The sequence below is a fragment of the Pan paniscus genome, chromosome 21 (assembly GCF_029289425.2).
Source record: "Pan paniscus chromosome 21, NHGRI_mPanPan1-v2.0_pri, whole genome shotgun sequence".
NCBI classification, from domain to species: Eukaryota; Metazoa; Chordata; class Mammalia; order Primates; family Hominidae; genus Pan; species Pan paniscus.
In genome coordinates this window covers 26,158,894-26,186,376 of record NC_073270.2, presented here as the reverse complement: position 1 = coordinate 26,186,376, position 27,483 = coordinate 26,158,894, and the positions used below count along the sequence as shown (strand labels likewise).

At 55.6% G+C, this 27,483-nt stretch overlaps 2 protein-coding genes across 5 annotated transcripts in view; one reads left to right on the top strand and one right to left on the bottom strand.

The window, feature by feature from the left end:
* Positions 1-15,827, top strand: part of ABHD12 (abhydrolase domain containing 12, lysophospholipase) — a 96,288-nt gene extending 80,461 nt beyond the window's left edge. For 2 of the 4 annotated variants that reach the window (XM_055104951.2, XM_034947592.4), the window contains 7 exons: positions 1,060-1,189; positions 2,141-2,178; positions 2,597-2,676; positions 3,729-3,811; positions 7,014-7,092; positions 8,283-8,410; positions 15,546-15,827. In XM_055104951.2, the coding sequence (XP_054960926.1) occupies positions 1,060-1,189; positions 2,141-2,178; positions 2,597-2,676; positions 3,729-3,811; positions 7,014-7,092; positions 8,283-8,410; positions 15,546-15,603 (596 nt within the window). In that variant the 3' untranslated portion in view covers positions 15,604-15,827. Of the gene's footprint in view, positions 1-1,059; positions 1,190-2,140; positions 2,179-2,596; positions 2,677-3,728; positions 3,812-7,013; positions 7,093-8,282; positions 8,411-9,731; positions 10,403-15,545 lie in introns of those variants that run through there. The other 2 variants (XM_034947593.3, XM_055104952.2) reach the window with 1 other exon arrangement.
* PYGB (glycogen phosphorylase B) overlaps positions 12,587-27,483 on the bottom strand; it is a 52,010-nt gene continuing 37,113 nt past the window's right edge. Inside the window, exons 13-20 of the mRNA XM_034947581.3 lie at positions 27,228-27,329; positions 26,254-26,401; positions 22,097-22,155; positions 19,957-20,098; positions 17,951-18,158; positions 16,283-16,417; positions 14,922-14,988; positions 12,587-14,222 (exon numbers count right to left, since the gene is read on the bottom strand). Of these exons, the coding sequence (XP_034803472.1) occupies positions 14,070-14,222; positions 14,922-14,988; positions 16,283-16,417; positions 17,951-18,158; positions 19,957-20,098; positions 22,097-22,155; positions 26,254-26,401; positions 27,228-27,329 (1,014 nt within the window). The 3' untranslated portion in view covers positions 12,587-14,069. The remainder of the gene's footprint in view (positions 14,223-14,921; positions 14,989-16,282; positions 16,418-17,950; positions 18,159-19,956; positions 20,099-22,096; positions 22,156-26,253; positions 26,402-27,227; positions 27,330-27,483) is intronic.

Sequence of the window (27,483 nt, the reverse complement as noted above, 5' to 3'; positions counted from 1 at the left end):
TCTCATGTCCCCATACCCCTGCCTCCCAGCCTGGCCCTAGCCCTCTGCATGGCCTCCTCCCTCCTCTAGTGTCTGAGTCGGGAAACAGCAAGTTCTGCACTAACTGCTTACACTGCACAACCTGCTCTTTCTGACCTTTGTGGTGCTTTCAGATCATCTGATGATGACTCACTGCTGGGCTGCTGGAAAGATAATTGCACTCCACCTTTGCTGGAGACCGGGGGAGGGACCCTTGGGAGGTTGTAATTTTTGGGGGCAGAGATGGTAGTGTTTTCTGTTATGGAAACAAGATGCTAATTAGACCCTAAGGGGAAACAGCCCCTTTCCCCTTCCTGGGTCAGGGTTGCCTTGAACCCAGAAATGCCCTCCCTGTTCTGGGAGCCTCCGGACTCCACTCCCTGTCCTGCCCCTGACCAAGCCTTCGGCGTTGAGGAGGTTGGTGTCCAGCCAGCGGCCCCGGGGGCTGCTCATCTGACCACGCCATCTGCACTGCTGCTTGTTGGGGCTCGGAGTGGGACACATGGATGCTGCTGGGGGATGGGGGAGAAGTGTAGAGCTGAGGATGGTGGTGGCAGAGGCTTTCACTGCCTTAGACCTCACTAGCTTGCCTGTTAAGAAAGAGAGAGGGAGAAGTGAGCTCACTCCCCTGCCCTAGAGGGTGGGGCAAGTCCCAGCCCTGGCCTGAGGATGCCGGTGCCAGCTCTGAAGCTCTGTGATCTGTTCTGTTGACTCAGCTTGCTGTTAGTTGCCATTCAAATTTGCAGCTCACCAACTTAGAGTGACCCTGTGAGGGGACATCTGGTTTGTGCAGTCAGCAGGGGCAGGGCAGGGTTGCTGCTGGGCTGCCTTCCCCAGGGCTGGTGGGGATGTGGGGTTGTGCCCGTTCTCCCCACTGCTTGCTCTGCCCAGTGGCCTGGGTGGGTCTGTGGACTCTGGAAGGGTGGGCCGAGCGGGCCCCTCCCTGTCTCCTCTTGGCCCTGGGCCCCCTTGATGAGGTGTGTTTGTCCAGGTTTTGTGAGCTGCCTTTGACCTCCCCGTCCTGCCGTTTCTCCCTCCCAGGTTGGGGTGACTCAGTGGGAACGCCATCTGAGCGGGGCATGACCTATGACGCACTCCACGTTTTTGACTGGATCAAAGCAAGAAGTGGTGACAACCCCGTGTACATCTGGGGCCACTCTCTGGGCACTGGGTAAGGGACCCCAGCAGGAGGCAGCCTTTAGTGGGAGTCAGTATTCCTGGTGACTCCCATGCCTGGATCTAGAGAGTCCACCATCCCTGCAAACCCTGTGGCACCATTAGTCCCGACCAGCCTCGCTCCCATCCCCATGGCAGAGGCAGGAGGGGAAGTTACAAAGAGACTCCAAAGGATCTGAGCTCCTCGTCCAGGAAGTGGCTCAGGTCAGACATAGGCAGTGGAGGTCGAGGGGTCTCCCTAGGGAGACTTGGCTCTGAGGAAGAAGCGTCTTCAGAGCTGAGGGAGGGCACAGTGGGTGGTTTGCTTCTCACAGAGGCCAGGACAGGAGGTACTTCCACACTCCCTTTGTGGGCAGCCTGAGTCATCTCTGCTGATGCGAGGTCCACGTCTCTGCGGGAACCTCTGCTCTCAGGGCCCCAGTCCCCAGACCTTCACTGCCATTCCCTTTCTGCCGCCTTTCCCTTCGGGGCAGCCCTTCTCCCAGCACCTGAATGGCCTCTTGCAGGCTGGGAAGCGTCAGGAGAGGAGTGGGTGGGGGGCACCAGCCATCCCTTTGGCCATCTGCGTGGTCCACCAGGTGTGGTCCTGGGATGGCAAGAGGCCCTGGGTGTGGTGGGCTCCAGGAGAGGTGCAGGCAGACGCTGGCCGCCCCCAGCCGACAGGCGGCCCGGCCAATGGGAGGGTACGGGCAGTGAGAGGCAGCAGGACACACCTCGGGGACAAGCTGACTGGCTGTGGGTACAGCCCTCATTGCAGGGGTCAGCTGATGGTGGGGCAGCCAGGTCACCCCCAGTGCTAGAGGGATCTCCATTTCCCCCACTCTGTCCTGAAACTCCAGTAGCTTCACAGACCCCATGGCTCCTCTGAGCACTTTCCAGCATAAGGCCCATATCATCTCAGACAATTTTATCATAACTCAACTAAGCTGTTTTTCTTTTTTCCTAGCGTGGCGACAAATCTGGTGCGGCGCCTCTGTGAGCGAGGTGAGTGCCTTGTTGGGCCCCAGCCGTGGCAGTGAGCATTCAGGGTGCTCCCCAGTCCCGGCCCTGCTGCAAGTGCTCAGCGTCCTCATGGAGCAGCATGAGCTGCACATTCTGGGGGGCCCGGGGCTGACCAGCCACCCTTCCCATGATACACCTGAGGAGCTGGGGAGCCTCACACACACAGGCCTGGCCCCAGAGCCGCATCAGCAAGTCTGCTTTTTAGGAGTGACCAGAGCCATCTCTGGTCCCCTGGCGGGCACCCCTGGTGCTATCTATCTGAGGCCTGCTATCTATCTGAGGTGGTTGCCTGGTGGGAGGCGCTGTGGTCTCCTTGTGCTTTCTGGGGGCCCCTCAGAGCCCCACAGGCCACATGTATGTGGCTGGCTTCCTGCCTACCTCTCACTGTTTGTTTATCTAGAGACGCCTCCAGATGCCCTTATATTGGAATCTCCATTCACTAATATCCGCGAAGAAGCTAAGAGCCATCCATTTTCAGTGGCAAGTACAGATTTTATTAAAAATTAACTTTTCATTATTAAGATAAATTATAGAAATAACTAATTACAGGATACATTATAATAATTATTAAAAATTATTATTTAAATATTCTAATGAATACAGATTTCATTAAAAATTAATACTAGTTTTGGCCACAGAGCTGCCCAAGAAGTTTATAACCTGCAGCCAGGTGAAATGACAGGTCATAATTGGGTCATTTGAGGGCAGCTGGACCCAGTGGAGGCCGGGCTCACGTGGTGTCATCAACTGCATTGTATTGACAGCCCTGCCTTCCTGCTCAGGAGTGGAGCTGGGGGTGCCCCCCTCTCTGTGTATGAGACAGTGCTTGGGGGGCTGGACTGTGTGGACCAGGGAGTCTGGCCTTCTAGTTTTATCTTGGGGAAAGGCCCAGGTGAACCCCAGTGGGAATTCTGGGTAAGCCAGGCCCCACCCAACCTGTGCCCTCCCCAGCTGGGAATGGAACCTTGGACCTTCCCTTAAAACCTAGCCAGTTATTTTCCCCTCCTTCTCACTCTGGTTTGTGATCCATGTGCTCCCCACTGGCCATGGATTCTCGGGCCTGTGTCAGCCCATGCTGGCCTCATGCTGTTCTGTTACCAACCAGAAGAGCCTTTTATCTTATCTTACTTTTTGGTGCAGCTTTTCTTAAATTGTGTGAGGAAACTGTCCATAGACCCCACTTTCTCAGGGGTGGCGGCCCTGGTGTCTGCGGGAAGACTGGTTTCTGGGGTGGATTCTGGCCTGGCTGGGAGGTGCGGGAGCCCCATTTGCAGGGCAGCCCCTGCCATGCCAGTCTGTGGGGCCTGGCGGGTGATTCTTCTGTCCCTAGCAGCAAAGCCAGGACACGGCCAGGGCAGAAGGTGCCAGGGCACAGCTCTGGTGGCCCCTTGGCAATGTCACCCCTGCTCCCTTAGGTAGGGTAGTTATGGGCAACGCCTTGTAGATTTCTGAACTTAAACTGTCTGCACCCTTGACCTGTGCCTGGATATCTTAACCAACGCTTCTGAAAATGGTTTCCATCTTGTCTCCAGATATATCGATACTTCCCTGGGTTTGACTGGTTCTTCCTTGATCCTATTACAAGTAGTGGAATTAAATTTGCAAATGATGAAAAGTGAGTATTATGGGACAGGAACTAATTTTCCTATTTAGAAAAACTCTGAGAACCCCTGGATGAGCCTCTTTAGTCACAGTAATCAAATAGGATGGAATTCAGTGTATTTAGGGTCATTCTCTAGCAAACAGGTCTTTAAAAAGGGAAAGCCTGCTAGGGACTGTGGTTCACACCTGTAATCCCAGCACTTTGGGAAGCTGAGGAAGGCAGATCGCTTGATCCTAGGAGTTTGAGACCAGCCTGGGCAACATAGCAGGGCCCTGTCTCTACAAAAAATCCAAAAATTGACCAGGTATGGTGGCATCGTGTACCTGTGGTCCCAGCTACATGGGAGGCTGAGTTAGGAGGATCACCTGAGCCTGGGGAGGTCAAGACTGCAGTGAACCGTGATTGCACCACTGCACTCCAGCCTGGGTGACAGAGTGAGACCTTGTCTCAAAACAAAACAAAACAAAAAATTGTGGGCCAGGGGGCAAGTAAAGAACTGTAACAGAAAGAAATAAGAAATCTGAAAAGATTATAGAAGTAAAGCAATATTAAAATAACATAGTTTTTGTCCATAGAGTTGTTTTATTTCAAAATGGTTTGTGAAAACCAAAACACATATTAAAACAGTGATATTAACTGGTTGATTTTTCTTTTTTTTTTTTTTTTTTGTTTTTTTGAGATGGAGTCTTGCTCTGTCACCCAGGTTGTAGTGCAGTGGCGCGATCTCAGCTCACTGCAACCTCTGCTTCCTGGATTCAAGTGATTATCCCACCTCAGCCTCCCGAGTACCTGGGATTACAGGTACCCGCCATCATGCCCCACTAATTTTTTTGTATTTTTGTAGAGACGGGGTTTCACCATGTTGGCCGGGCTGGTCTCGAACTCCTGATCTCGGGTGATCTGCTCGCCTTGGCCTCCCAAAGTGCTGGGATTACAGGCGTGAGCCACTGCGCCCTGCTGATACTGACTTAATCAGAAAATGACTTTGCCTCAGCCATTTGATTTGTGTTTGGTTATAGAAATATATTACAAAATTTATTGTTAAAAATCTATTAGGTAAACCAAAAGTTAAGTATTCTAGTTAAGGGTTCTTTTTTTAAACCTTTTTCAGATTGTATTGATATTGTCTTTGTGACATTTTTATATCATGAATTTTGATTTCTTTAAAAAAAGAGGGAAAGTAGGCTGGGCGTGGTGGCTCATGCCTGTAATCCCAGCACTTTGGGAAGCTGAGGTGGGCAGATCACGTGGTCAGGAGATCGAGACCATCCTGGCTAACACAGTGAAACCCTGTCTCTACTAAAAATACAAAAATTAGCCGGGTGTGGTGGCTCGTGCCTGTAGTCCCAGCTAATCAGGAGGCTGAGGCAGGAGAATCGCTTGAACCTGGGAGGCAGAGGTTGTAGTGGGCCGAGATCGCGCCACTGCACTCCAGCCTGGGCGACAGAGCGAGACTCCGTCTCAAAAAAAAAAAGAGGGAAAGTAAAACACCCTATAAATATTTAATTTAATTTGAAACAGAATATGAAAAAAAATGGAGTATTTTTTCCCGTCAAGTATGTTTTGGTTCTAAAAATAAAAATAGAACAAATTAAAAGTTGAACAAATATTTTAAGCAACAAACCCTGCTTGTTTGTAAATATTACTGTTTTGGAACTTGAAAAAGAATTATCTGGGCTGGGTGCAGTGGCTCACACCTGTAATCCCAGCACTTTGAGAGGCTGAGGCAGGTGGATTACCTGAGGTCAGGAGTTCAAGATCACCCTAACATGGTGAACCCCGTCTCAACTGAAAATGCAAAATTAGCCAGGTGTGGTGGCACATGCCTGTAATCCCAGCTACTCGGGAGGCTGAGGCAGGAGGCGGAGGTTGCAGTGAGCCAAGATCATGCCATTGCACTCCAGCCTGGGCAACAAAGAAAAGAAAAAAAGAATTATCTGAATGAACTGGATTCCTTCTTAAAAAGCAAGGTTGTGACTGGGTGTGGTGGCTCACCACTGTAATCCCAACATTTTGGGAGGCTGAGGCAGGCAGATCACAAGGTCAGGAGTTTGAGACCATCCTGGCCAATATGGTGAAACCCTGTCTCTACTAAAATACAAAACAATTAGCCGGGCATGGTGGTGCACGCCTGTAGTCCCAGCTACTCGGGAGGCTGAAGCAGGAGAATCACTTGAACCCGGGAGGCAGAGGTTGCAGTGAGCTGAGATCGCACCACTGCACTCCAGCCTGGCGAAAGAGCAAGACTCATCTCAAAATAAAAAATAAAAACAAACAAAAAAAGCAAGTTTGAGTACCGTGCCCCTGAAGCTGCCTTTGGCCTTGACCCTCCCAGCTGAGCCAGATGGAGTACAGGTGACCCTGGGTGAGACCCCCACCCCTCAGCTCATTGGAAGTTAGGGGCACAGCTCTGAGGGCAGGAGGGGCTTTCCTGAGCTCAGGTGGGCCGTGGTCTGGGAAATCCCAAGTACTGCCGCTTCCTCCAGAGCCTCTGGTGAGAGGGACTCGCACATCAGACAAGCCTTACTGGGAAGCAAGAGTGTGTGCCTCCTGCCAGCAGCACAGACAGGGCGGGGGCTCCCCACCGGGTCCTGCTCCAGGTGCCAGGAGTGCACCAGCGCTGCCCTTACGGAGCACACAGCCCTGTTGGGGATAAAGGAGACTTGGGTCAAGCGCCACCTCAGTGAGGGCTGCACAGGAGAGCCCAGGCTCCGCCGGTCCTGGCAGCCCATGCTTCTGTTATGTGGTTTGCTGAAGGATTTGGATCTATCAAACCTACTGAAAATCCTAAATCACTTCTAAGTGTTTAGAGTTGGAGTGACCATAAATGTCACTTACACAGATAAATTAGAGAACATTGACTTTTTTTACCAACAGATTCCTGTTAACATTCATTTACACTAAGTTTCTTGGCCCACCTGAATTATTCCGCTTAAAAATATATATATCTGGTGGAAAAATAATCATTTTCAATTTTCAGAAGACATTCCGAGGGCCAGTTATATAGCTGTGATTGACACCTGTCATCTAGCTGTAATAGATGTTCATAGAGATAATGAAGAGTTAACTTTCAGTTGTCTAGTAAAAAGAAATCCAGCAGAAATCAGGCTGTTTCGCAAAATACACCCTGAACCCGGATCCCTGCCATGGACAGAGGGTCTGGGCAACTCTGCTCTTTCCCTGGTCTTGGTCTAGCCCCTTCTCCCTCCCACAGCGTGAAGCACATCTCCTGTCCCCTGCTCATCCTGCACGCTGAGGACGACCCGGTGGTGCCCTTCCAGCTTGGCAGAAAGGTGGGTCCTGACCTCTGCCTCTGGTGTAGCTGGCATCTTGCACACTCAGCCAGTGTGTGTGGACCAGGCTGGGAGTGGGCAGGCGGGAAGGCAGCCCCTGCATGCTGCATCACGGGCTGCGCACCAGCCACGTCAGGCTCAGGAGGCCACCTCATCCTCCCTGCGTCACCTGCAGGCTGCTTCGGAAGGACATGGGAGGTCTGGTGTAAAGGTTGGGGCAGGGGCCCACTGATGCTGTCTCCAAGAACTATGAAAAATAAGCAGATAGTTCCCAGTCCTCACACAGGGGTTATCAGAGTGGGCTGCGTATGTTATCAGAGCCCAGGCCAACCTGGGACTCAGCTGGACGGGCTCATCAGTTATGGGCTGAAGGCAAAGAACCCCTTGATGAGGATCTCCCAAGCCCATTGCAGGGGTCACAGTCAAAATTGATACAGAAACTTCTAGCCTGTTTCCTTGCCTTTGGAATTGCGCTGATACCAGAACCAGACCATGCTGTCTGTGGGGCCTAAGTGTTTGCTTTTGCTGAATTTGCTTTGACTGTCAGCAAGTTGGATTGGATTTGTGGCTCAGAGTAGGGTAAGAGAAGGCAGCCTGGGTCTTGGTAATGGCAGGGCAAACTAGTTGGGTGTGTGCAGGCCTCGTCCACGGATTCAGCCCAGGGCTGGGAGCACTTCCTGCTCTGACAGCCCCCATGCAGTCAGGCTCCATAAGGCACACAGATGACGGAGCCACACAGGGCAGGGGCAGAATGCAGAGCCGCCCAGCAGCGCACAGCTCAGGCCCACCTACCCTTGCCGAAATGAGAGGGAGGGGGCTGAGATGGGTACATCAAGCCCATCTTAGCTAAGCCTGAGGCACATACCTTTTGTCCCAGCTCCCCAAGACTGTGCCATCCCTGCCATCAGAGCCTCCCAGGCACCTGGTCTGGCTCATCCACCTAGCCACTCCCCAGAGGAAGGGTAGTCTATAAGGTGTGAGGACAGTATCTTGAGTGGTGTGTGCCCAGGAGCCAAGCCTGGGGCCTGGCTCCTCCCAGCCCACCCCCGGGCCTCCTGGTCGTGACCGGCTGTGGCAACAAGCAGTGTATGTGGGACTCTGGACTGGTTTCTGTTGAAGGGGAGGCTGCCAAGCTGGTGTTCCTCAGGCTGGGACCCCCATGCCTCAGGCTCTGACCCCTCTCTCCCCAGCTCTATAGCATCGCCGCACCAGCTCGAAGCTTCCGAGACTTCAAAGTTCAGTTTGTGCCCTTTCATTCAGACCTTGGCTACAGGCACAAATACATTTACAAGAGCCCTGAGCTGCCACGGATACTGAGGTGAGACATTCTCTTCCCACCCAGGGGCTTCGTCTGGGCAGCACTGGCTCACACCTAACGTGCAGCAGGTGGCAGCTGCTGAAGCTGCTCGGGGGCCAAGAGTCACAGTGATTTGGGAGCCTTCCATTTCCTTGGCAGAGGGGTTTGAGGGAGTGCCTCTCTCCTGCTCCAGGACTGTTCACATGATCGTGCAGGGTGAGCCGCCTCCATGTTGTACAGGATGTACAGACCCACACGGGGCGGGGCACACATGCTCACAGGTGGCCATGTTTGGGAGCACTCAGACACAGACACCACAGCCACTTGCAGGCCTCGGATCTCTTCCACACACCTCTCAGACGTACACAGCTCCTCAAAAGCCTCTGTCCCCAGCTGCTTCTTGAAGGGACGTGGTGCTCCTGACTGCCCTGCACTGGCAGGACATGGGCGCCAGCCCAGAGAGCCTTGAGTACCCACCTGGGCCTGAGTGCAGAGCCCAAGCCTGAGGGTGAGGCCTTGGCAGTAGTGACAAGGGCAGTGTGTGGAATGGACCAACCCCCGGCCTCCTCTGTACTGCCCTGGGCCCTATGCAGGTTGCTGCCCAGACTCGCCTACCTGCCTGTCAGAGGACACAGGCCCCCACCCCACTGCCTGGCTGTGTGGCCTTGGGCAAGATGCTAACCCTCCCTGTGCATGGGACAAGGCTTCTGAGCCGAGGAGGGCATGTGGTACTTCGACCCTGAGCACTGGACCCACGGAGGGGCTGCTGCTAATGGTGATAGAGTTTTTTGTTGTGTTGTGCCAGTCAGCTCCAAAAAGTAGGTCAAGGTGCCAGTTTCTCCCTGCAGGGGACTGAAAGTGGTGGCCTGAATTGCCTCCCAGTGCTGTATATCCTGTGAGTAATTCTACTGCAAACTTCTACTTTTCTCCAGTTGCCTTTGGAAGTTCCAGAGGCAAAACTGTGTCCCTTTAGCACAGGTACCTGGGTTGCTAAGGGGGCAGTGGGCTCAGAGTATGGGTTTGCTTTGGGGTTATAATTTTCCCCATTATAAAAGGAAGATATGTGTAGAAAATGTAGACCAGAGAATAGCTCTGAAGTTGAGGGTCAAGAATCAGAGGCCTTGTCTCCGTGCCTGTGTGTTGGGCTTTGACTTGGCACCACACTGCTTGTTCCCTGCCTAACTCACTGAGTGCTGCTCTGGGCTACAGCGCATCCTCACGGGGCTCTTGGCTGCCTCCTCTCTGCACAGCCTCTGCTTCCTTAGATAGCAATGTGAGGACTGTGGAGAAGGATCTTTGGTCTGATCTCAAATGATTGGCTCCTGATTGTCCTGTGGTCTAGGGAATTCCTGGGGAAGTCGGAGCCTGAGCACCAGCACTGAGCCTGGCCGTGGGAAGGAAGCATGAAGACCTGTGCCCTCCTCCCGTTTTCCTCCAGTCAGCAGCCCGGTATCCTGAAGCCCCAGGGGGCCAGCACCTGCAATGCTCAGGAGCCCAGCTCGCACCTGGAGAGCACCTCAGATCCCAGGCGGGGAGGCCCCTGCAGGCCTGCAGTGCCCGGAGGCCTGAGCATGGCTGTGTGGAAAGCGTGGGTGGCAGGCATGTGGCTCTCCTTGCCGCCCCTCAACCTGAGATCTTGTTGGGAGACTTAATGGCAGCAGGCAGCCATCACTGCCTGGTTGATGCTGCACTGAGCTGGACAGGGGGAGCCCGGGCAGGGGACTCTTGGGGCTCGGGACCATGCTGAGCTTTTTGGCACCACCCACAGAGAACGTGGGGTCCAGGTTCTTTCTGCGCCTTTCCAGCACATGCAGAATGACTCCAGTGGTCCCATCGTCCCCTCCTGCCCTGTGTACCTGCTTGCCTTTCTCAGCTGCCCCGCCTCCCCTGGGCTGGCCCACTCACCCACAGTGGAGGTGCCCAGGATCTGCACTTCCTCCCCTTTCACCTACCTGTACGCCTAACCTGGCCTTAGACTGAGCTTTATTTAAGAATAAAATCGTGGTGGTGGTCCTTTTGTCTCTCTGCAGCGCGAGAAGGGTCAATGTTGCCTCCTCCATGCCCCAGAGCCACCCACAGCCCAGCCTCCAGCCGCTTTGGAGCCACTCCATGACTCAGCCTCAGACTATGAAATTTTCAAGTCCCAGCAGCTCAGAAATTTGCCAGGAGTAGGAAGTTTTGTTCACCTGCTCGCCCCTTTCTCCAAGTTGCAGTCCCAGCATCAGCAGCTGTGGGCTGGCAGGGAGCCCAGAGGTCCTTGCGGTTACACTCCTTCGCTGGGGTACCCTGAGCTACCTACAGCGGTTCTCAGATCTACAAAACACTTTTCCTACGCAGGGGAGCAGCTGAGTAGACATTACTTCTGAGGTCAGTTTATGAGAACACTGGTCCCCCTCCTGGCCAGGGTGTGCCCCAGCTCCTGGTCCCTAATTAGGGTGTCATTTCTGTTCCACCCACCCATGGCCCCAGAGACACCACCTGCCCCAGGGTTGGGATCTCCTTGCATGGCCATCTGAGCCGGGGACCCACGTGGCATCCTAGAATGTCTTTGTGAGGCTATAGGAACCCCTAGGGGAGCCAGGCAGCCCCTTCTTTAGGACATAGGTTTACTCCAGCACGGAGCCCAAGGCTGGTCTCCTGGCCTCGTCGCACACTTCGGCTCCTGACCACGAAACAGAGGTGACCCGCTCTACCTGGGCTGGCCTTCATCTTTCCCTCATTTTTTTTTTTTTGTCTATGTAAGCTACTTTGGATACTTGGCTGGGGGACTGAGGCAAGATACAAACTAAAAATACAAGCTCCTGGTGGGTTTTTTGTTTTTTTGAGACAGTCTCACTCTGTTGCCCAGGCTGGAGTGCAGTGGCACAATCATAGCTCACAGCAACTTCACCTCCTGGGCTCAAGTAGTTCTCCCACCTCAGCCTCCCAAGTAGGTGGGACTACAGGCACGTGCCACCACGCCCAGCTAATTCTTGTATGTTTTGTAAAGATGGGGTTTTGCCATGTTGCCCAGGCTGGTCTCGAACTCCCGAGCAATCCTCCTGCCTTGGCCTCTCAAAGTGCTGGGATTATAGGCATGAGCCATTGCACTCAGCCAAGCTACTAGTGTCTTTTTTACAAAACTGACAGATGATGCAGGTAACAGCGAGAAGGGTGCACTGTGTGGCAGCTGCTCCACCATCACCTGTCAGCTCATTACATCCAAGTGCCCTACCCAGGGTGCTGAGCTCAGTTGTCCAAGCAACTAATCCCTGGGAGAGAACCCCACAGACCTGGGGAGGCAGAGACTCCCAGGGCACCATCTTGGTGCTGCCCACCCAGGTGCATGGTGGGTGTGGGGATGAGGACAACCTGGCAGCACCAACCCCTGCACGACCAGGTCTGAGGCCGAGGAGGCCCATGGCACTCCAGCATCCCAGTTCTTGGGTCTTCAGGGTAGCACAGAGCCCTAGGCTCGTTTCTCCTGATTTCTTAATCTGCAACTGTACAATTGAGGGGCGATGTTTTGGTCCGCAGGGCCAGGAGTGGGAGACAAAAGTCGCAGGTGCAAAGGGACCAGCACAAGTCACACCAGAAAGGTGTGTGTGTTTCTTATCCCCAGATAGCATGTTTAGTAATGGCTGGATTTGATTGATAGGATTTTTAGAAAATAGCTTGGCCAGGAACAGTGGTTCACAACTGTAATCTCAGCACTTTGGGAGGCTGAGGCAGGCGGATCACCTGAGGTCAGGAGTTTGAGACCAGCCTGGCCAACATGGCAGAACTAAAAATATACAAATTAGCCGGGTGTGGTGGTGGGCGTCTGTAATGCCAGCTACTCGGGAGGCTGAGGCAGGAGAATTGCTTAAACCCAGGAGGCGGAGGTTGCAGCGAGCCAAGACCGCGCCACTGCACTCCAGCCTGGGCAACAAAAGCAAAACTCCATCTCAAAAACAAAAAAACAAAACTAGCCGTTCAGGCACACATGACCCCGGGTCCCACACCTAGTGGAAATGCAAACTTTTCTGCCCTCAATCCCAGAATGATGATGGGGTGTAATTCAGCCCCGGCTCTAGTTTCAGACGGGGGACCTGTGGCCCACTTGCAGGTCTCATCCCTGCACTGGCACCACCCTGGGCCTCAGGCCTGTGTTCTCTGCTTCCCACAGTCTCACACCACCACCTGCAGTTAGTTAGTTAGTGAAACATAGAACCCATGTCAGCCAACCACAGCCACAAAGGTTTAATCAGTTTTTATCACACAAGGCAGTAACAATGAGGGGCACAGTGGTGGTCAGGGTGGTGGCCCCAGTGGCCAACTAGGGGAGTATGGCCTCCTCCACAGAGCCGCTGCCTGGGGCAGATGCTGTCAGGGCACGACCACAGCCCAGCACTTGCCCCACTTAATAAAAGGTTGTAGTGCTCTGGTGGGCTGTGCACCGTGCACGGATCCTCCTGGTGGGCACTGGAGACCAGGGAGAAAAAGAGCCTCCCCGCAGCCCAGATCCAGCATGCAAGGTGCTAGATTTCTCGGCAATTCCACAGGGACGGACAATAGCCTGTTCCCTGCCCTCTCTCTTGGGCAATGGGAGGCAGGTTGCCAGCCTTGGGGAGGGGCAAGGCTGTGAGGGGCTCACCCCCACCTCCCAGTGCCAGGCCTGCTGTCCAAGCAGAGCACAAATGGGTTCCTCCGGGACCCCTGGTCCTTTTTCCAGACGAGGCTGTGGCACTGGTGGAAAGGGAGGGAGAATGGAGCCTGGCCCTTGTGTGTACAACAGGAAATGCACCTCAGGACACAGCAGGAATCAGTGGGAGGGCACAGACCTGCCCCCTGCCAGGCAGAAAATGGGCCTCCTCAAGCACAAAAGTGACCAAGTACAATTTTCAGTTGCTAAAACAAGAAAAGGCTTCAGCTAGTTTCATTTCCATGTGTAGTTATTTTCTCTTTTGAATAAGCGAAACCAAGCTAAGCTGTGTCAGCCAACTTCATCCTAACCAAGGCCTCTGAGACAGCAGACACAAGCACCCACTCCAGTGTCCCCCTCAGTCATCCCGGGTTCCAAGCACCCACACAATGCCCATTGGATGGTTACAAAGGGAAAGCCCCATCTGGGTACCTGACCCATATACCAGGTGCAGAGCCAGGGCAGGGGGCAGGGGGCTGTGAAGGCGATGCCTAGAGGATCCGACCCCTCCCGGCATGGCCAGGAGGCAGGGCTGGGCAGGATGACTGGGGCTACGTGGGGCTTGGCCCTTCCCTGTGGCTGGCAGCCCAGATGCTGCAGTAACACTCGTTCCCAGGCTTCACTATGGCCACTGGCCCAGACCCCAGAATCCAGAGGCTCAACACTAAAGACATCGGCTAATACATAGCAAGATGTGTGCAAAGTTCTGGGGAAGCCCAGCAGGTGGCTCCACCTGACTCCCACTCTGGGTGGGGCAGGTGCTGAAGCTGCAGGGCTGGCCACGACCCTTTGTACTGTCAACTCTGGCTTCCTTTACAAGAAACTAGGAGCACTTCTAGCACATTCCTTCCTTACCCTGCTCTCTCAAAACCACCCTGACCCCCACGGCCCCTCCTGGAAACATGGTACTCAGAAAAGCAGGGACCACCAGCGGCTGGCAAAGTGTTTGGGGAAAAAAGGAGGTGCAAAGTCAGCAAGAAAACAAATGCCCGCTGGTCCCACCAAGGCAGGGTGCACCTAGTCCCGGGGGATGTTGGGGGGCGGGATCTGCAGGTCGGAGGGCTCCACACCCCAGATCTCCCGTGCATACTCCGTGATGGTTCGGTCACTGGAGAACTTGCCCGAGCAGGCGATGTTCCTGATGACCTTCTTGGTCCACTCCTTGGGGTTCTGCAGGGAAGGAGATGAAATTAGTCTCTGGCGTCACAGGGCTAGGGGCTGCTAAAAACATGGGATTCCAGAACTTTAGGACTGTTTCCAAATGAGCTCCGAGCCTTGGGGCCATCCGCTGGAAGAGGAGGACATTACAATTACTTGTTCATTGAAAAGGGGACCCCACGGACCAGGAAAGCTACCACATTCTAGATCTAGGGAGCAAGGAGCTGGAGAGAAGGTCCCAGCCTCGAAAATTCCTGCTACGGCATGGCCCCCAGGACGACGATAGGGATAGCACCAGGTAAGAACTGCCCAGGCAGATCCAGTGCCAGGGGACATGGCCAGGCAGTCTCCTTCCACCAGGGAGCCTCACAGCTGCCACAAGCTGCAGGTCACACCAGGCCAGCCTTTCCTCGAGGCCAGCCCTGACTGAGGGAAGAGAAGGTCCCTCCCAGGGCCCTGCCCATCACTCAGTTTCCAGGCCGCACATTCCTTTCTTGGCCATTAGGAGCTGTTTTTTTCAACGGAGGGAGTGACATTGACAGTGACAGCTTCCCTAAAGGCAGGCATAGCTGACTGATGACAGATCAGAATCACAAACCCCTCTGGCCCAGGCCAAGAATCTACTCAGCTTGGGAAATAAACAATCTGACCCAACACGTCTACATGGACCCACCCAGCTGCTCCCCTAGCCTCTGGACCCAGGAGCCTCACCCGGTACAGCTGGTCCACCTGTGCCTGGCACTGCATGTAGGCTTCATAGTCTGCAAACACCTTGAACCTGGAATGGGAGAAAGGAGGCTGGGCCAGGGCAGCAGGGAGCTGCCCCGAGGGGAGAGTCCCAGGGCAGGAGGCCGGCACCATCCACCTGGTCCTGTCTGGAGCGAAGGGGCCCACGCAGCTGGTCAGAGCCAGGCTGCACCAGGCCCATTTGGCCACAGGGCTTCTCTGTGAGCAACACTTATGTCCTGGGACAATATTTTAGAAAAACCTTATTTCAACCCAACACTCCTTTAAATAAACTGGCATTTAAAATGTGTCTTCCACACGCAGGGCAGTTAGAGCTGCACATGGGAGAGGCCTCCTGGGCAGACAGTGGAGAGCCCATGGCGCCTCCTCAGGGCAGGGGGCACTCGCTGGGGAACGGCATCTCCATTTGCCGTCTTAAGTCTAACTGGGATTTGCCTACACAGGAAATACTGACTTGCAGTTCCTGATGTGCTGAACAAAAATGCCAGATTTATGAATCTACAAATGCATTTCGGTTCACTATCGAGTCAGAAGCACACTTCACGAAATGCAGAGTTCACAATTTTAAAAGCACTTCCTTTATCACAGACCTCAGCAGGGCCCAGGTTCCAGCCCAGATCCCAGCATGTGGTCAGAGCTGGTGTGACTGAAGCCAACAGGTGACACGGTCATCGAAGAGCAGCAGACAAAACTAACCCAAAGGCAGCTGAAAGTGGAGGGCAGGTGAATTCCCAGCCCTCGCCGGATTCAACTTTTGCCAATGGTGAAGAACTGCCCTGAGCTGCAAACCTTACAAAGTCTGTAACTCTAGATAAACCATACCATGTGCTAACTGCACTGAAATAAAACACTAACTACATTATAATGTGACATCGTTGCAAGTGAAATCCATTTTCACCACTGCCTGTCACTGGCACTGACGCCTGCCGCGGTTCCGCAGCCCTTGTGCGCCCCCTACCCCACCCCAGGGAGTTTTGGGCCCATGCTCCCTTCTACTGGCCTACTGGGACACGGCTGCCCCTGGGACCTCCAACCAGCAGAGGACACCCCCTCCTGCTCAGCACATTGGTCCACAAGGCCTGGGGGCTGGACTGTGCTGCTGTGTCTCGCTGCCCAGGGCCCCCTGGCATTGCCAGAGGCCATCGCAAACTCCCAGCTGGGGTCTAAGGCTCTGCCCAGTAAGGTCTCATGGGCACAGTGGAGAAGACGTCCTGAAAGCACGGGTTTTGCTCTCCAAACAAGGTGGAATATCCAACCCACGAAGAGGACCCCTCCCTCCCTCCCTCCCTCCCTCCCAGCCACCCAACCAGGGAAGTCAGTCCCACCTGTCATGGTGCATCAGCATGTTCACGATGTCCTTGAAGCAGTCTGGCTCCTTGGGAGAAAAAAAGCCACTGCTGATCTGGTCCACCGCCTGCTTCAGCTCGGGCAGGTGGTCGTAGTACTCCCTGGCATTGTACCTGTGAGGCAATGGGCCAGGAGTCAGCAGCCAGCGCCCCAGGTGGGCCACCTTGGAGAACAAGCCATGTTGGTGCCTGGCACAGCCCCTGCCCCAGGATGGCCCTGGGAGCTCAAGGCCTGCACGGTCCAGGGCAGCAGCCAGTGGCCATGGGTGGCTACGAGGCCCTTGAGCAGGGACCTGCTCGAGCAGAGATGTGAAGTCAGTCTAAAGCCAATCCCACCTGCTCCTTTGACCGTTAAAGAAATGTCATCACTAGCAGATCTGCTAGGACATAGTGGCTGATGCCACATTCCTAGTGGAGAGGGCCACTCAGAACTTGGCTCACTGTGAAGTCCTGGGCAGAGCTTTTGAAAAACAGACGGCCGGAGGGGCAGGAAGTGAAATGGAGCACCTTGGCTGGGACCTCGAAGATGGAAAAGGAAAAACGCAAGCAAGACCAGACAGGACAAGGCAGAGCTAAGTGGGAGAGGGACGGACGGGCAGACATGGGCATCCCAGGACGGGGCCCGGGCGGAAGAAGCTGTGTGAGGGCGCAGAAAGGGAGCACAGGCCTGTGTGCTCGGGCCGGCAAGGCACAGCTCTGACTTCAGATGGCATATGTGGTTTCACCTGACCCTACTTAAGGCCTCACGGGCTCCCCGGTGCTTCAAGGCAATCAGGCAACACTGCCTTTTCTTTGTAATTATCGCTTGGAATCAGGCCCATGCTGGATTCCTCATGAACGTCCAGATCATGAAGAACAAGGAAAAACTGAGCTGTCACAGACCAAATGACACTGGGGAGACCTGACGGCCACACACAGTGGAGTGCCCTGATGGGATCCTGGGATGGGAAAGACAGTAACAGAACCCCGGTGGAGTCGGAATGGAGTGTGGGCTGCAGGAGGGCCAGTGCTCTGAGCTCAGTGCAGCCAATGGAGGGGCGCGGGGAGAAGGTGGATGAAGCTCTGGGTGCTGTCTTCAGGATTCCCTCCTCCCCTCTGCCACCCCCCAACCCCCCCATCCCCCCCACCCCCCTGACCCTGGCCTACACATTTAAAATGTTTCCAAAATACTATTTTTAAACAATTTTAACAGTTACAACTTAGACCAGGGAACCTCAACAGCAGGCAAGCCCCAAATCAGCAGAGTGCCCCTGGCAGAGTGCCCCTGGCAGTGGGGTCCTGCCCAGCCCCAGCCCATTTCTGTGGGGCTGCCTGTGCCCAGGGGGTGTCCCTCTAGGAGACCCTCCCCAGGGGAAAAGGCCTTTCCTGGAGGAGGAGCCCCTGGTCTGGACTCCACAGATTCAGCCTCAGAGCCGAGACAGCAGCAGCCCAGCACCCCCACATGGGCCTCGCCCACAGCCCGGACCCTGTCCATTCCATGCACCTGGAAATGGTCACCCCTGCAGGCAGGCACACAGCCCTGGGTGGGCACTGACCCTAGCACACAGTGGCCTGGCCCCAAGAGCCCGGTCCAGCCAATGCCCCCAGCCCAACACCCTTCATTCTCCATCCTCACGGTGCCAGGTGCCCAGGGGCACAGGCTCGCACCCTTTCCGGTCCAAGGCCTCGACGTCCTCCACCCGCAGGCCGAAGATGAAGAGGTTCTCGGCCCCGGCCTCCTCGGCCATCTCCACGTTGGCGCCGTCCATGGTGCCGATGGTGAGGGCCCCGTTGAGCATGAACTTCATGTTGCCTGTGCCTGAGGCCTCGGTGCCTGCAGTGGAGATCTGCTGCGACAGATCAGCGGCCGGGATCACTGTGGAGGGGAGCCCGTGGAGGGGATCACTGTGAGGACCCCAATGTCCTCAGCCGCAAGGCTCACTGCAGGACAAGCCGGCCCATCCACCCGGGGCTGGGTCATGGAGGGACCAATGCTGTGGCCCCGCTCCAGCCCCCACTCCCTGCTCCCACTCCCGCTCCCACAGGGGCCCAGGCTGGACACGGCCACCCGCCTCTGCAGGGCTCCCCTTCGTGACTGGGGCAGCCTTGAGGCAGAAGGTCCAAGATGGGGGCTCCTCAGGAGCCAGGTGGCAAAGGATCTGTGCACCAAAACCTTCCCCAAAACCAGGCCTAGCCAAGGAGCCAGTCCTGGCTCGCTGACAATGTCATTCCCTGGATCACCGCGACCTTGATCAGCCCCAGCGGCTCCCTGGATCCTTTCAGGAGGAATGTAGACTGGAATAGAGCCAGAAGGCTGGAGCGGCTGAGGGGTGGCGACCTCCTGGGCGCCAGCAGCTGCCAGATGCCATGGCCCTGCGCTTTCTCTGTGCCTGTCCCTCGGGACTGGTCACCGCTCCCAGACATGCTGTGAGTGCACACAGTGACTATACAACCTGCTCTCCACCCTCACCTCAGGCTGCAGCCCAGTCAGCCACAGCAACACTGCCGGGGAGAACGGGGCCCTGACGCCAGCACCGAGACTCCAGACCAGGTGCCTGAAGGCCTGCTCTAAAGATGAGCAGGAGTCAGCTGGCCCCAAAACACATATGAGGAGGGGAGCCTCAGGCAGCACGGGGGAGAGGAGATGCTTCGGTCAGAGGAGCAGGGAAGGACGAGCCACAGTTCCTGGCCAAGCCGGAGGCAAGCCGGCCCGTGAGTGCCTCAAGGGACCTCGCCTGCCAGGCACCACTAAAGAGGGGGAGCGACATGGACACCAAGGCAGCAGCCAGGCCACGGGGACGGTGCCCAGGGATCCCCCCCCCTGCACCACGGAGCTTGCAGAACAACAGCAGATCAGCCCTCTCACCTGCGGCAGCCTGGGAAGCCCAGGCGGCCTGAACTAGGGGGGGCCCTTGGCCCTCGGCGGCAGGAGGGGAGCACAAGAAGGCCAGGCTCAGATCTCCCACCATCTGGTGGGCAAATCACTTTCCTGCCCAGTAGAGCCCACAGGGGTGGGAACTGATGGGCTCCAGGGCACATGGCAGCACATCCCAGGGTCTCCCCAGGACTGACCCAGGCTGCCCTCAGGAAGCACAGATGAGGCAGGTGCTGCCACCTGAGATCACTGGTGGGCCCAAGAGCAGGCAGGCAGTGAGGAGCAAGGATGTGGGCGGAGGAGGGGCAGTGGAGTTGGGGGAAGCTGGGGGCCCACAACCCCACTGGCCTGGTGCATGTCCTGCCAGCAGAGGGGCCCAGGGCAGAAGACACGGCTGAGGGGCAGGAGGAGAGGGCAGGGGAGGGAGGGTACAGAGGGCAGGCCAGGCAGGTCCTGCCAGCAGAGGGGCCCAGGGCAGAAGGCACGGCTGAGGGGCAGGAGGAGAGGGCAGGGGAGGGAGGGTACAGAGGGCAGGCCAGGCAGGCGCGGTAGTAAGGGTGCCCTGTTGGGGGATGACACTGCCTGTGACATGCAAGGTGCCCCGGGACGCACTGTGAGTCCTCCGCACTGCACGGGGAGCACTCCCTAAAGCCGTTCCCTGCTCGCCTGCAGCCCGGCTGGCTAGGTCTGGGTGTCCAGGCAGAGCTGAACTGGCTGAGGATGAAAGGCCCGGGGCCAGTACAACGCCTGTTCCCGGGCAGGAGTGAGTTTTCTGTCCAACACAGGCTTCCAGGGTTACCTTTCTCAGCCAAGGACACACGGTAGTTCTCCAGGAAGATCACTTTCAACCTGTCACCCACAACTGGGTCATGATTGACGACGTCGCCAATGGAGGTGACCAACTTGATGATCAGCTTGGCCATGTGGTAACCGGGCGCTGCCTGGAAGGAGAGGGTGAAGGTTTTTAGCACGAAAACGCCTTGTTCAGGCCCTTGGAGGCGCTCCTGGTTCCTGGGGTCTGTAGGGGGGTGAGGCTAGAGCCACAGGAACCTGTCGTCGGGACGGTCAGTAGAGGAGCTAGGGAGGCCCCCCGGCCCCAAGGCCCCAGCTCTGCTGCGCGCTCACGATGGTGGCCACCTCACCACATCCAGAAACGTGTCCGCCTCAAGTCTGGTTTTCTGGTTGTTGTTAGGTTTTCAGAAATTACAAGGTAAAAGAGACCAGGATTTCTAGAGCTGCCGACTGACAGGAAACAGAGAACTGTCCCTAGGGACATACTGGGGCACACTGGAGGGACACATTCGGAAAGAGCCAGGCTACGGCGGACAGACAACCTGATGTCTGTAACAGACAGACCGTGGGGAAAACCTACAGAGAACTGAGACACCACGGCCAGTCCAAGGTGAGGACTCACTGGGCCCTCACTCAGACCAACTTTTAGAAATGTCTGTTACTTTACAAAGACAACTGGGCAGGGGACCCATGAAGTACCCGAGTGAACATTTCAGGACACGGAGGACTCCTGTCCAATGCTTTAGGTGTAACGGATGGTGGTACTGTGTGGTGATGTTTCAGTCTACTCCCATTGTGATTCTGGTGGAAAACATCATTTTATGAAAAGGAATGCTGACGTATGTAAGAGTGAAGAGCTAGAGTGTCTGCAGTTTACTGTGAAATGCTTCAGCTAGTCTGGGTGACAGGTTTATGGTTTTGCTACAGTTCTTCCTGCTTTTCTCCAGGTTCAAATGTTTCCTTCTTTTTTTTATCTTTTTTTTTGCTGAGACAGGGTCTGGCTCTGCTGCCCACACTGGAGTGCAGTAGTGCAATCACAGCTCACTATAGCCTCAATCACCCAGGACAATAGATCCTCCTACTCAGCCTCCCAAGTAACTGGGACTACAGACATGAACCACCATGCCCAGCTAATTTTTGCATTTTTTTGTAGAGATGGGGTTTCACCACACTGCTCAGGCTGGTCTCGAACTCCTGGGCTCATGCGATCCACCCGCCTTGGCTCCCAAAGTGCTGGGATTACAGACGTGAGACACCGTGCCCAGCCTAAAATTTTCATAATAACATTTAAAACTTTTTCGAACTCCGTATCTCTATGGACTTTACATACTGAAATACTGACAAATAAAATGACACAATTCCAAAATTTGCTTCAAAAACAGCAGGTGACAGGAGTGGACAGAGACCAAATGGGGTGTGCCAGGAGGTGGCGGAGCCCAGAGGAGTGCCCACCCCTCTGACCAGCTTCCCACTCGCTGAAGGCAGCAAGAGGGCAGCCTTCAGGCTGCACATAGGCACCAGCACCCCCAGGCCCCGGCCTTGCCGTGGAGGGCTGGGGTGCCTCACACAGTCCAGACTCACTTAGGGCCACTGCTCCAGCAGGACCCTCCTAAGGACGCTGCACCCCACAGCAGCCCCACAGTTCTGGATAAAGACCAAGCTACTAGGGAAACATGGCAGGAGGTGGGGACACTGGCCGCAGAGGGCTGATGAGTGTGACGATGTGACCTGGGACTCGATGACAGCACATCTAGGACTCTGAAAGTATGTGTCATAGTAAATAAAGTGAACTGAAACCAGGCAATGCTCAGGGCATGTGCAGGTGATGAAGCAGCCACAATGCCCTGTGCCCACTGGGCACAAAGAGAAAGGACACTGCCCTCTCTGAGGTGGGCACCAGCAAGCCCACTGGGGACTGGCCCTCTAGGCTGGGGACCCCTCCAGTGAGCTGGGCAGGCAGGAGGCTTCCATCCCATTCTGACTCTCTACAGGGTCCCCACCCCCACAGGCACACCAGAGCGGCCGGTGACCGCTGGGCATCCAGTTCCCGAGTATGGATGTGGTGGCACCATGAGAAGCGTGCAGGCTGCCCACCCACTATCCCCAGACCAAACACCACAGAGAGGACTGCAGAGGAAGTCACTCACCTTGCCCCCAATCATAACAGTCCTGGGCACAAAAGCCTTGGCCGGGTCTCTCTTGATTCCTGCAGGACACACGGAAGAAGACTCACACAAGGCACCGCGAGCCGGACGAGCCCCTGCCGGGGCCCAGCAGCATCAGAGGCCGACCCTGAGGCAGGACAGGCACGCTCCGCCATGTACTTCAAGCCCCAGAGACACGGGTGGCAGTGGCACAGGGCCACTGGCCACCCACCTGCCCACCCACCAGGAACCTGCCACTTACAAGGGAGTGAGGCCACCCTGAGGTCTGCACTTAGGTTCCCAGCTGGTGAGGAAGGCCAGCCAGGACCATGGACGAACCCAGCAGCTGACTCGAGCAAAGATGCTATTCCCTGGGGCTCAGAGGAAAAGCTGCACCTCAGTTTCCAGAAAAGCCCAACACAGGAGCCTCCTTGGGTCTGGTCACCAGTGTTCAAGGCCCCTGTACATGAAGGGCACACTTGTGGGTTTTGTTTGGTTTTGTTTCTTGAGACAGCAGCTCACTCTGTCGCCAGGCTGGAGTGCGGTGGCGTAAGCGTAGCTCACTGCAGCCTCTACCTTCCAGGTTCAAGCAATCCTCCCACCTCAGCCTCCTGAGTAGCTGGGATCCTAGGCACGTGCCACTGCGCCCAGCTAATTTTTTAATTTTTTGTAGAGATGAGGGTTTCTCTACATTGCCCAGGCTGGTTTCAAACTCCCACGCTCAAGCAATCCTTTCGCCTCAGCCTCCCAAAGTGCAGGGATTATAGGCGTGAGCTACCGCGCCTCGCACTCTACCACTCTTGGGTTTTTTTTGTTGTTGTTTGTTTTTGTTTTTAAGAGTTAAGGTTTAGCTCTGCCACCCAGGCTGGAGTACTGTGGTGTAATCCGGGTTCACAGCAGCCACAGACTCCTGGACTCAAGTGATCTTCCCCTCCTTAGCCTCCCAAGTAGATGCAACTACAGGCACCGACAGGTTACCACATGCAGCTAATTTTTTCACTTTTAGTACAGATGGGGTTTCACTTTTTTGCCCAGACCAGTCTCAAACTCCTGGCATCAAACAGTCATCAGGCCTCAGCCTCCCAAATCACTGGGATTACAGGGGTGAGCCACCACACAGGCCTTAAATTGTGTTTTAAACACATTGTTTGGATGACACGAAGAAAAAGTGGCAACCTCAGCCTTGTGGCTGTGGTGCCATCAGCCTGCAGGGGCGCTGGGTGAGACCTCGTGTCTCCCCTCTGCCTCACTGGGACAACGGGTGAGGGCCCCCGAAGTTCTTCACAGAAGTGGATGGAGGGTCAAGCCATGACGGCCGGCTCACTGCCAGCCCAGCAAACAGGCTGTCCTCGCCAGGTCATTGGTTTGCAGATTTCACGGGAGGTTCCTACAAAAAGGGGATGAGCGGCCACCCTGGACAGGCGTTCACCAGCGAGCCGGGCCTGGGTGAGGCAGCAGGGAGTCGGGCTGATGTGTACCACCCGGCCCCAGGCTCCAGGAGGAATGCAGCTGCCCCTTAAGTGCTGGATCTTGTCACTTCTGGAAATCAGCAGAGAACAGGAAAAACGAAACACACAAGTGATGATTTCACCACAACTAGGAAAGAAGGAAACCACGCAAACCCCAGGTCACAGTGGGCAGGGGACAGGGTCATGGGAGTCCTAACCTCTGGGGAGGGGCACTCTGGGCAGAGAGCTCCAGTCCTGGGGGCCACCAAGGAGCCCCCGGGGAACAGCAGGTTCGGGCAAGTGCCTCTCCCACAAGGGCACCCTCACAAGGCAGGTCCTGGCCTCCAGGGGAGCCTCCCACCCAGGTGAGACCTTGAGAGACAGCAGAGGCACAGCCACAGGCTGGGGAAGCATGGCCTTGGCCCAGCAGAGGAGCTGCCTTGGAGGGCTGAGAAGCCTATTCCGAATAGCCCCAGGTGATCCAGCTCACCCCAACGTAGCAATGGAAGTCAGCACCCAGCCCCGCCACAGGCCACAGGAGGGGAGTGAACCCCTTCGCAAATCACATACCCTTGGTGACCACCAACTTGGAAAGACATGGAGCCAAATGCCAAGTCCTCAGGGAGGGGGGCAGAGAGCAGAGGAGAGGAGCAGAGGGCACGGGAGGAGAGTGCAGCCGGCAGAGACTCCAGAAAGCAGTGCCACTCCACAGGACAAGGACAAACCAAGTCCTGAGAGAAGTAGGCACCAAGGAGAAGGCCAGAGAAAGCCCCCTCACGCCACACTGCAGCCCAGAAGCAGAAAATCAAACAGAACCAAACACACGTTTCAAACAGACAACTTCCCTGAAGTCCAGCAACACGTTCAACAAGCACCCGGAGTATTGGCGAAAATGCCCTGTAACGGCCAACACCAAGACACAGCAATGACAGTGAGTCACTGATGAGATCGAGAACTCAGACATCGCCAGACTTCTGCACACACACCCACCCTCCAGACAGTGCCTGGTAGGGCCCTAAAAAGCACTGGGGGAAGGAAGTGGAGTTAAGACTGGCATCTTCAGCCAAACCGACCTTCATGGTGAAGGGTCCAGGCCGTTTTGAACAAGCAAGAACTCGGGAAGGTTGTTCCCATGAGCCAGTCATGAACTAGACACAAAGCGGCCAGCAGGGCTGGGCAGCACTTTGCAGAAGGACCGTGAGAAGCAGTGAACATACTCACCAGCAGACTCAAACTGATACAGCTGGGGACAGGAGGAAGGGCAAAGTATTGATGCTGTGAGCTCTGACAGTGGGGGAAGGAGACGCAGGTCCACACGTACATGCACAGACACAAGCACACATGTTTACAGGCATGCACATATACATTTATGCGTGCACACACAGACATGGAGCAAGGGGGAAGACCAGTGGGAGCGAGCACCAGCCTGTTGGCTGCCTCCTGTGAACGGCTGGAAATCACAGCATGTCGTTCAAAACGAATGAACCAACCAAGCAGAAGTGGAGCATCTGGAAAGCCTGAGGGCCAACACTAGAAGACGATGCAGCAACTGACTGTGGGGGCGGCGGAGCGGGAGGAAGGGAGGGGGTGACCCGCGACTCTCACTGCCGCTCATAAGTGGGACCAAGCGTTGTGCAAGCGGAGGACTCCGGGTCACCACCAGGGGAACACAGAGCATCACAACTGCAGGAGGAAAATGGGGCAAGGAAAGATGATGCAAAGTTCCCATGCACCACCTCGGAGCCGGGAAGCCACAGCCCCGGGAAGCACCTCCCATGGTGCCCACACGGCAGAGGGGTCCTCAGCGGGGGTGGCCTCTAGCCTCTGTCCTACCATGTGTGTCTCAAACACACCCAGATCCTCCACCCCATCGAGGCTTACTCATTGGGAATAGGAGATCTATTCCCGGGAGGAGCTTTGTATCGGAAAGGAGGATGTGTGGTTCCTTTGGTTTTTAAAATACCTACTTTATTAAATTACAGAATTTTAGAAACCTAGTTTTTCCTTAAGGTTTCATTATCTATTAAACCTAGCAAATATTCACATTGACCTTTGGGGGTCTCTGTTTCATGTTTGTCTCATAATTAAATGTCCTTAGACATATAAGATGCATGTGTAAATTTAACACATACTATCTTAATTTTTGTAAGTATACTTTAAATGCCTCTAATAAGCATAATCTTTCTAAATAAGATTAGTCTCACAAAGATAATAACTAAATTTAAAATAAAAACTGAAGGCCCGGTACAGTGGCTCATGCCTATAACCCCAGCCTTTTGGGAGGCAGAAGTGGGTAGATCACTTGAGGCCAGGAGTTCGAGACCAGCCTTGGCAACATAATGAAACCCTGTCTCTACAAAAAATACAAGGGCATAGTGGCGTGCGCCTGTAGTCCCAGCTACTTGGGGGACTGAGGTGGGAGGATTTCCTGGGCCCTTGGAGGTCAAGGCTGCAGTGAGCCATGATGGCGCCACTGCACTCCAGCCTGGGCCTTTCGGGTGTCTAACTGTTCACCTGCTCACGTGAGGCCTGGCATGGGGCACACAGAAAAACATGGCTTTTGCTTAAAATAAACGTGCCACATCACACATGCACACGCCTACACACACACAGCCCCCACCATGACAGAGGCCCAGGGTCTGTGCACAGCTGGCGGGCAAGGGCAAGCCTTGGGCCCCGCAGCGCGGTCGTGCAGGTGATGCCGGCACTCACGGTTGTACAGGGTGACGACGTGCAGGCAGTTGAGCAGCTGCCGCTTGTACTCGTGGATCCTCTTCACATGCACGTCGAACATGGAGGAGGGGTTGATCTTCACCTTGTACTCCTTCTCCAGGAAGGCCGAGAACTTGAGCTTGTTCTCCTGGGAGGGTGAAAGGGAAAGATGGCTGGAGACTTCACCAGGACTCCATCCACTGACCCTGCGGCTTCCTGCTTCGAGTGCCCTGTGAAGAGTGCCGCAGGGAGGGGGCAGGGGTATACAGGCTGGAGCTGAGGGGCAGAGATTGCACCAGGGGTCTTCTCATGGGAAAAGGGGAGAGGGCAATGCTGAAGGTGGGTCCACACCAGGAGTAGGGGATAAGTGAGGAGCCGGCCCAGGAGCACGCCTGGAGCCAAGCAGAAGACACTGCAGAGCCAGGCGTGCAGGTGGGGGAGCAGCGCGGGAGCGGGATGGCTGAAAGGACTACAAGGAGAACCAGTTCTGGCCTCTATGAGGAGGCCAAGCTCGACAGGCTGTGTAGATGGGCCTCCAGCCCGCTGAGGTTTGAAGGCTGCCGTGACTGGCCCTGGTCTAGCCGAGAGGCTGCTGCCGGTGCAGACAGCTCGTGCACCTGCACAGCTCTCCAGGGGCAAAGAGGGCACCACGCTGGAATCGGCTTCTAGAGGCTTCCATACAGAACTGACCCGTGGCGGAGGGTCGAGGCACGGGCAGGGCTGGCCTGGGGTCTGCACTCACCTATCTGCCATGTGACCTGTCCTCCTCGGGGCCCTCATCTGAAAGGCTGAGTGGGGTGGAGAGACCTCAGGCAACCCTAACAGCCTCACCCTGAGTCCTGTTCTGAGTCCCCACTAAAGCCCCAGTGGGTACCCCAGGACCTGTGCTGGGCCTGTAGGAGGGCTGGGGCCAGGGCCTACCTGCCTGGTTGTGGGAGGGCTGGGGTCGGGGCTGGGGCCAGGGCCATGCCTACCTGTTTGACCTTGGCCACGTCCCTGATGAACACCTCGTCACTGACCAGCGGCAGCAGCTTCTTCAGCTGGCTCAGGTCAGTCAGGAACTCCTCCCCAATTTTCTGGAGAACGTAAAGGTTCCGCTCACTGTGGGCCTCAGCCTCCTGAGGCTGGGCCCCCTAGCCACCTGCCCTCCTCCCATTGTCACCCACGCCCCTGCTTTCCCCTGGGATCTGCTTGTCCGGCCCCTCCGGGCATCCCACCTCTCAGGCCACA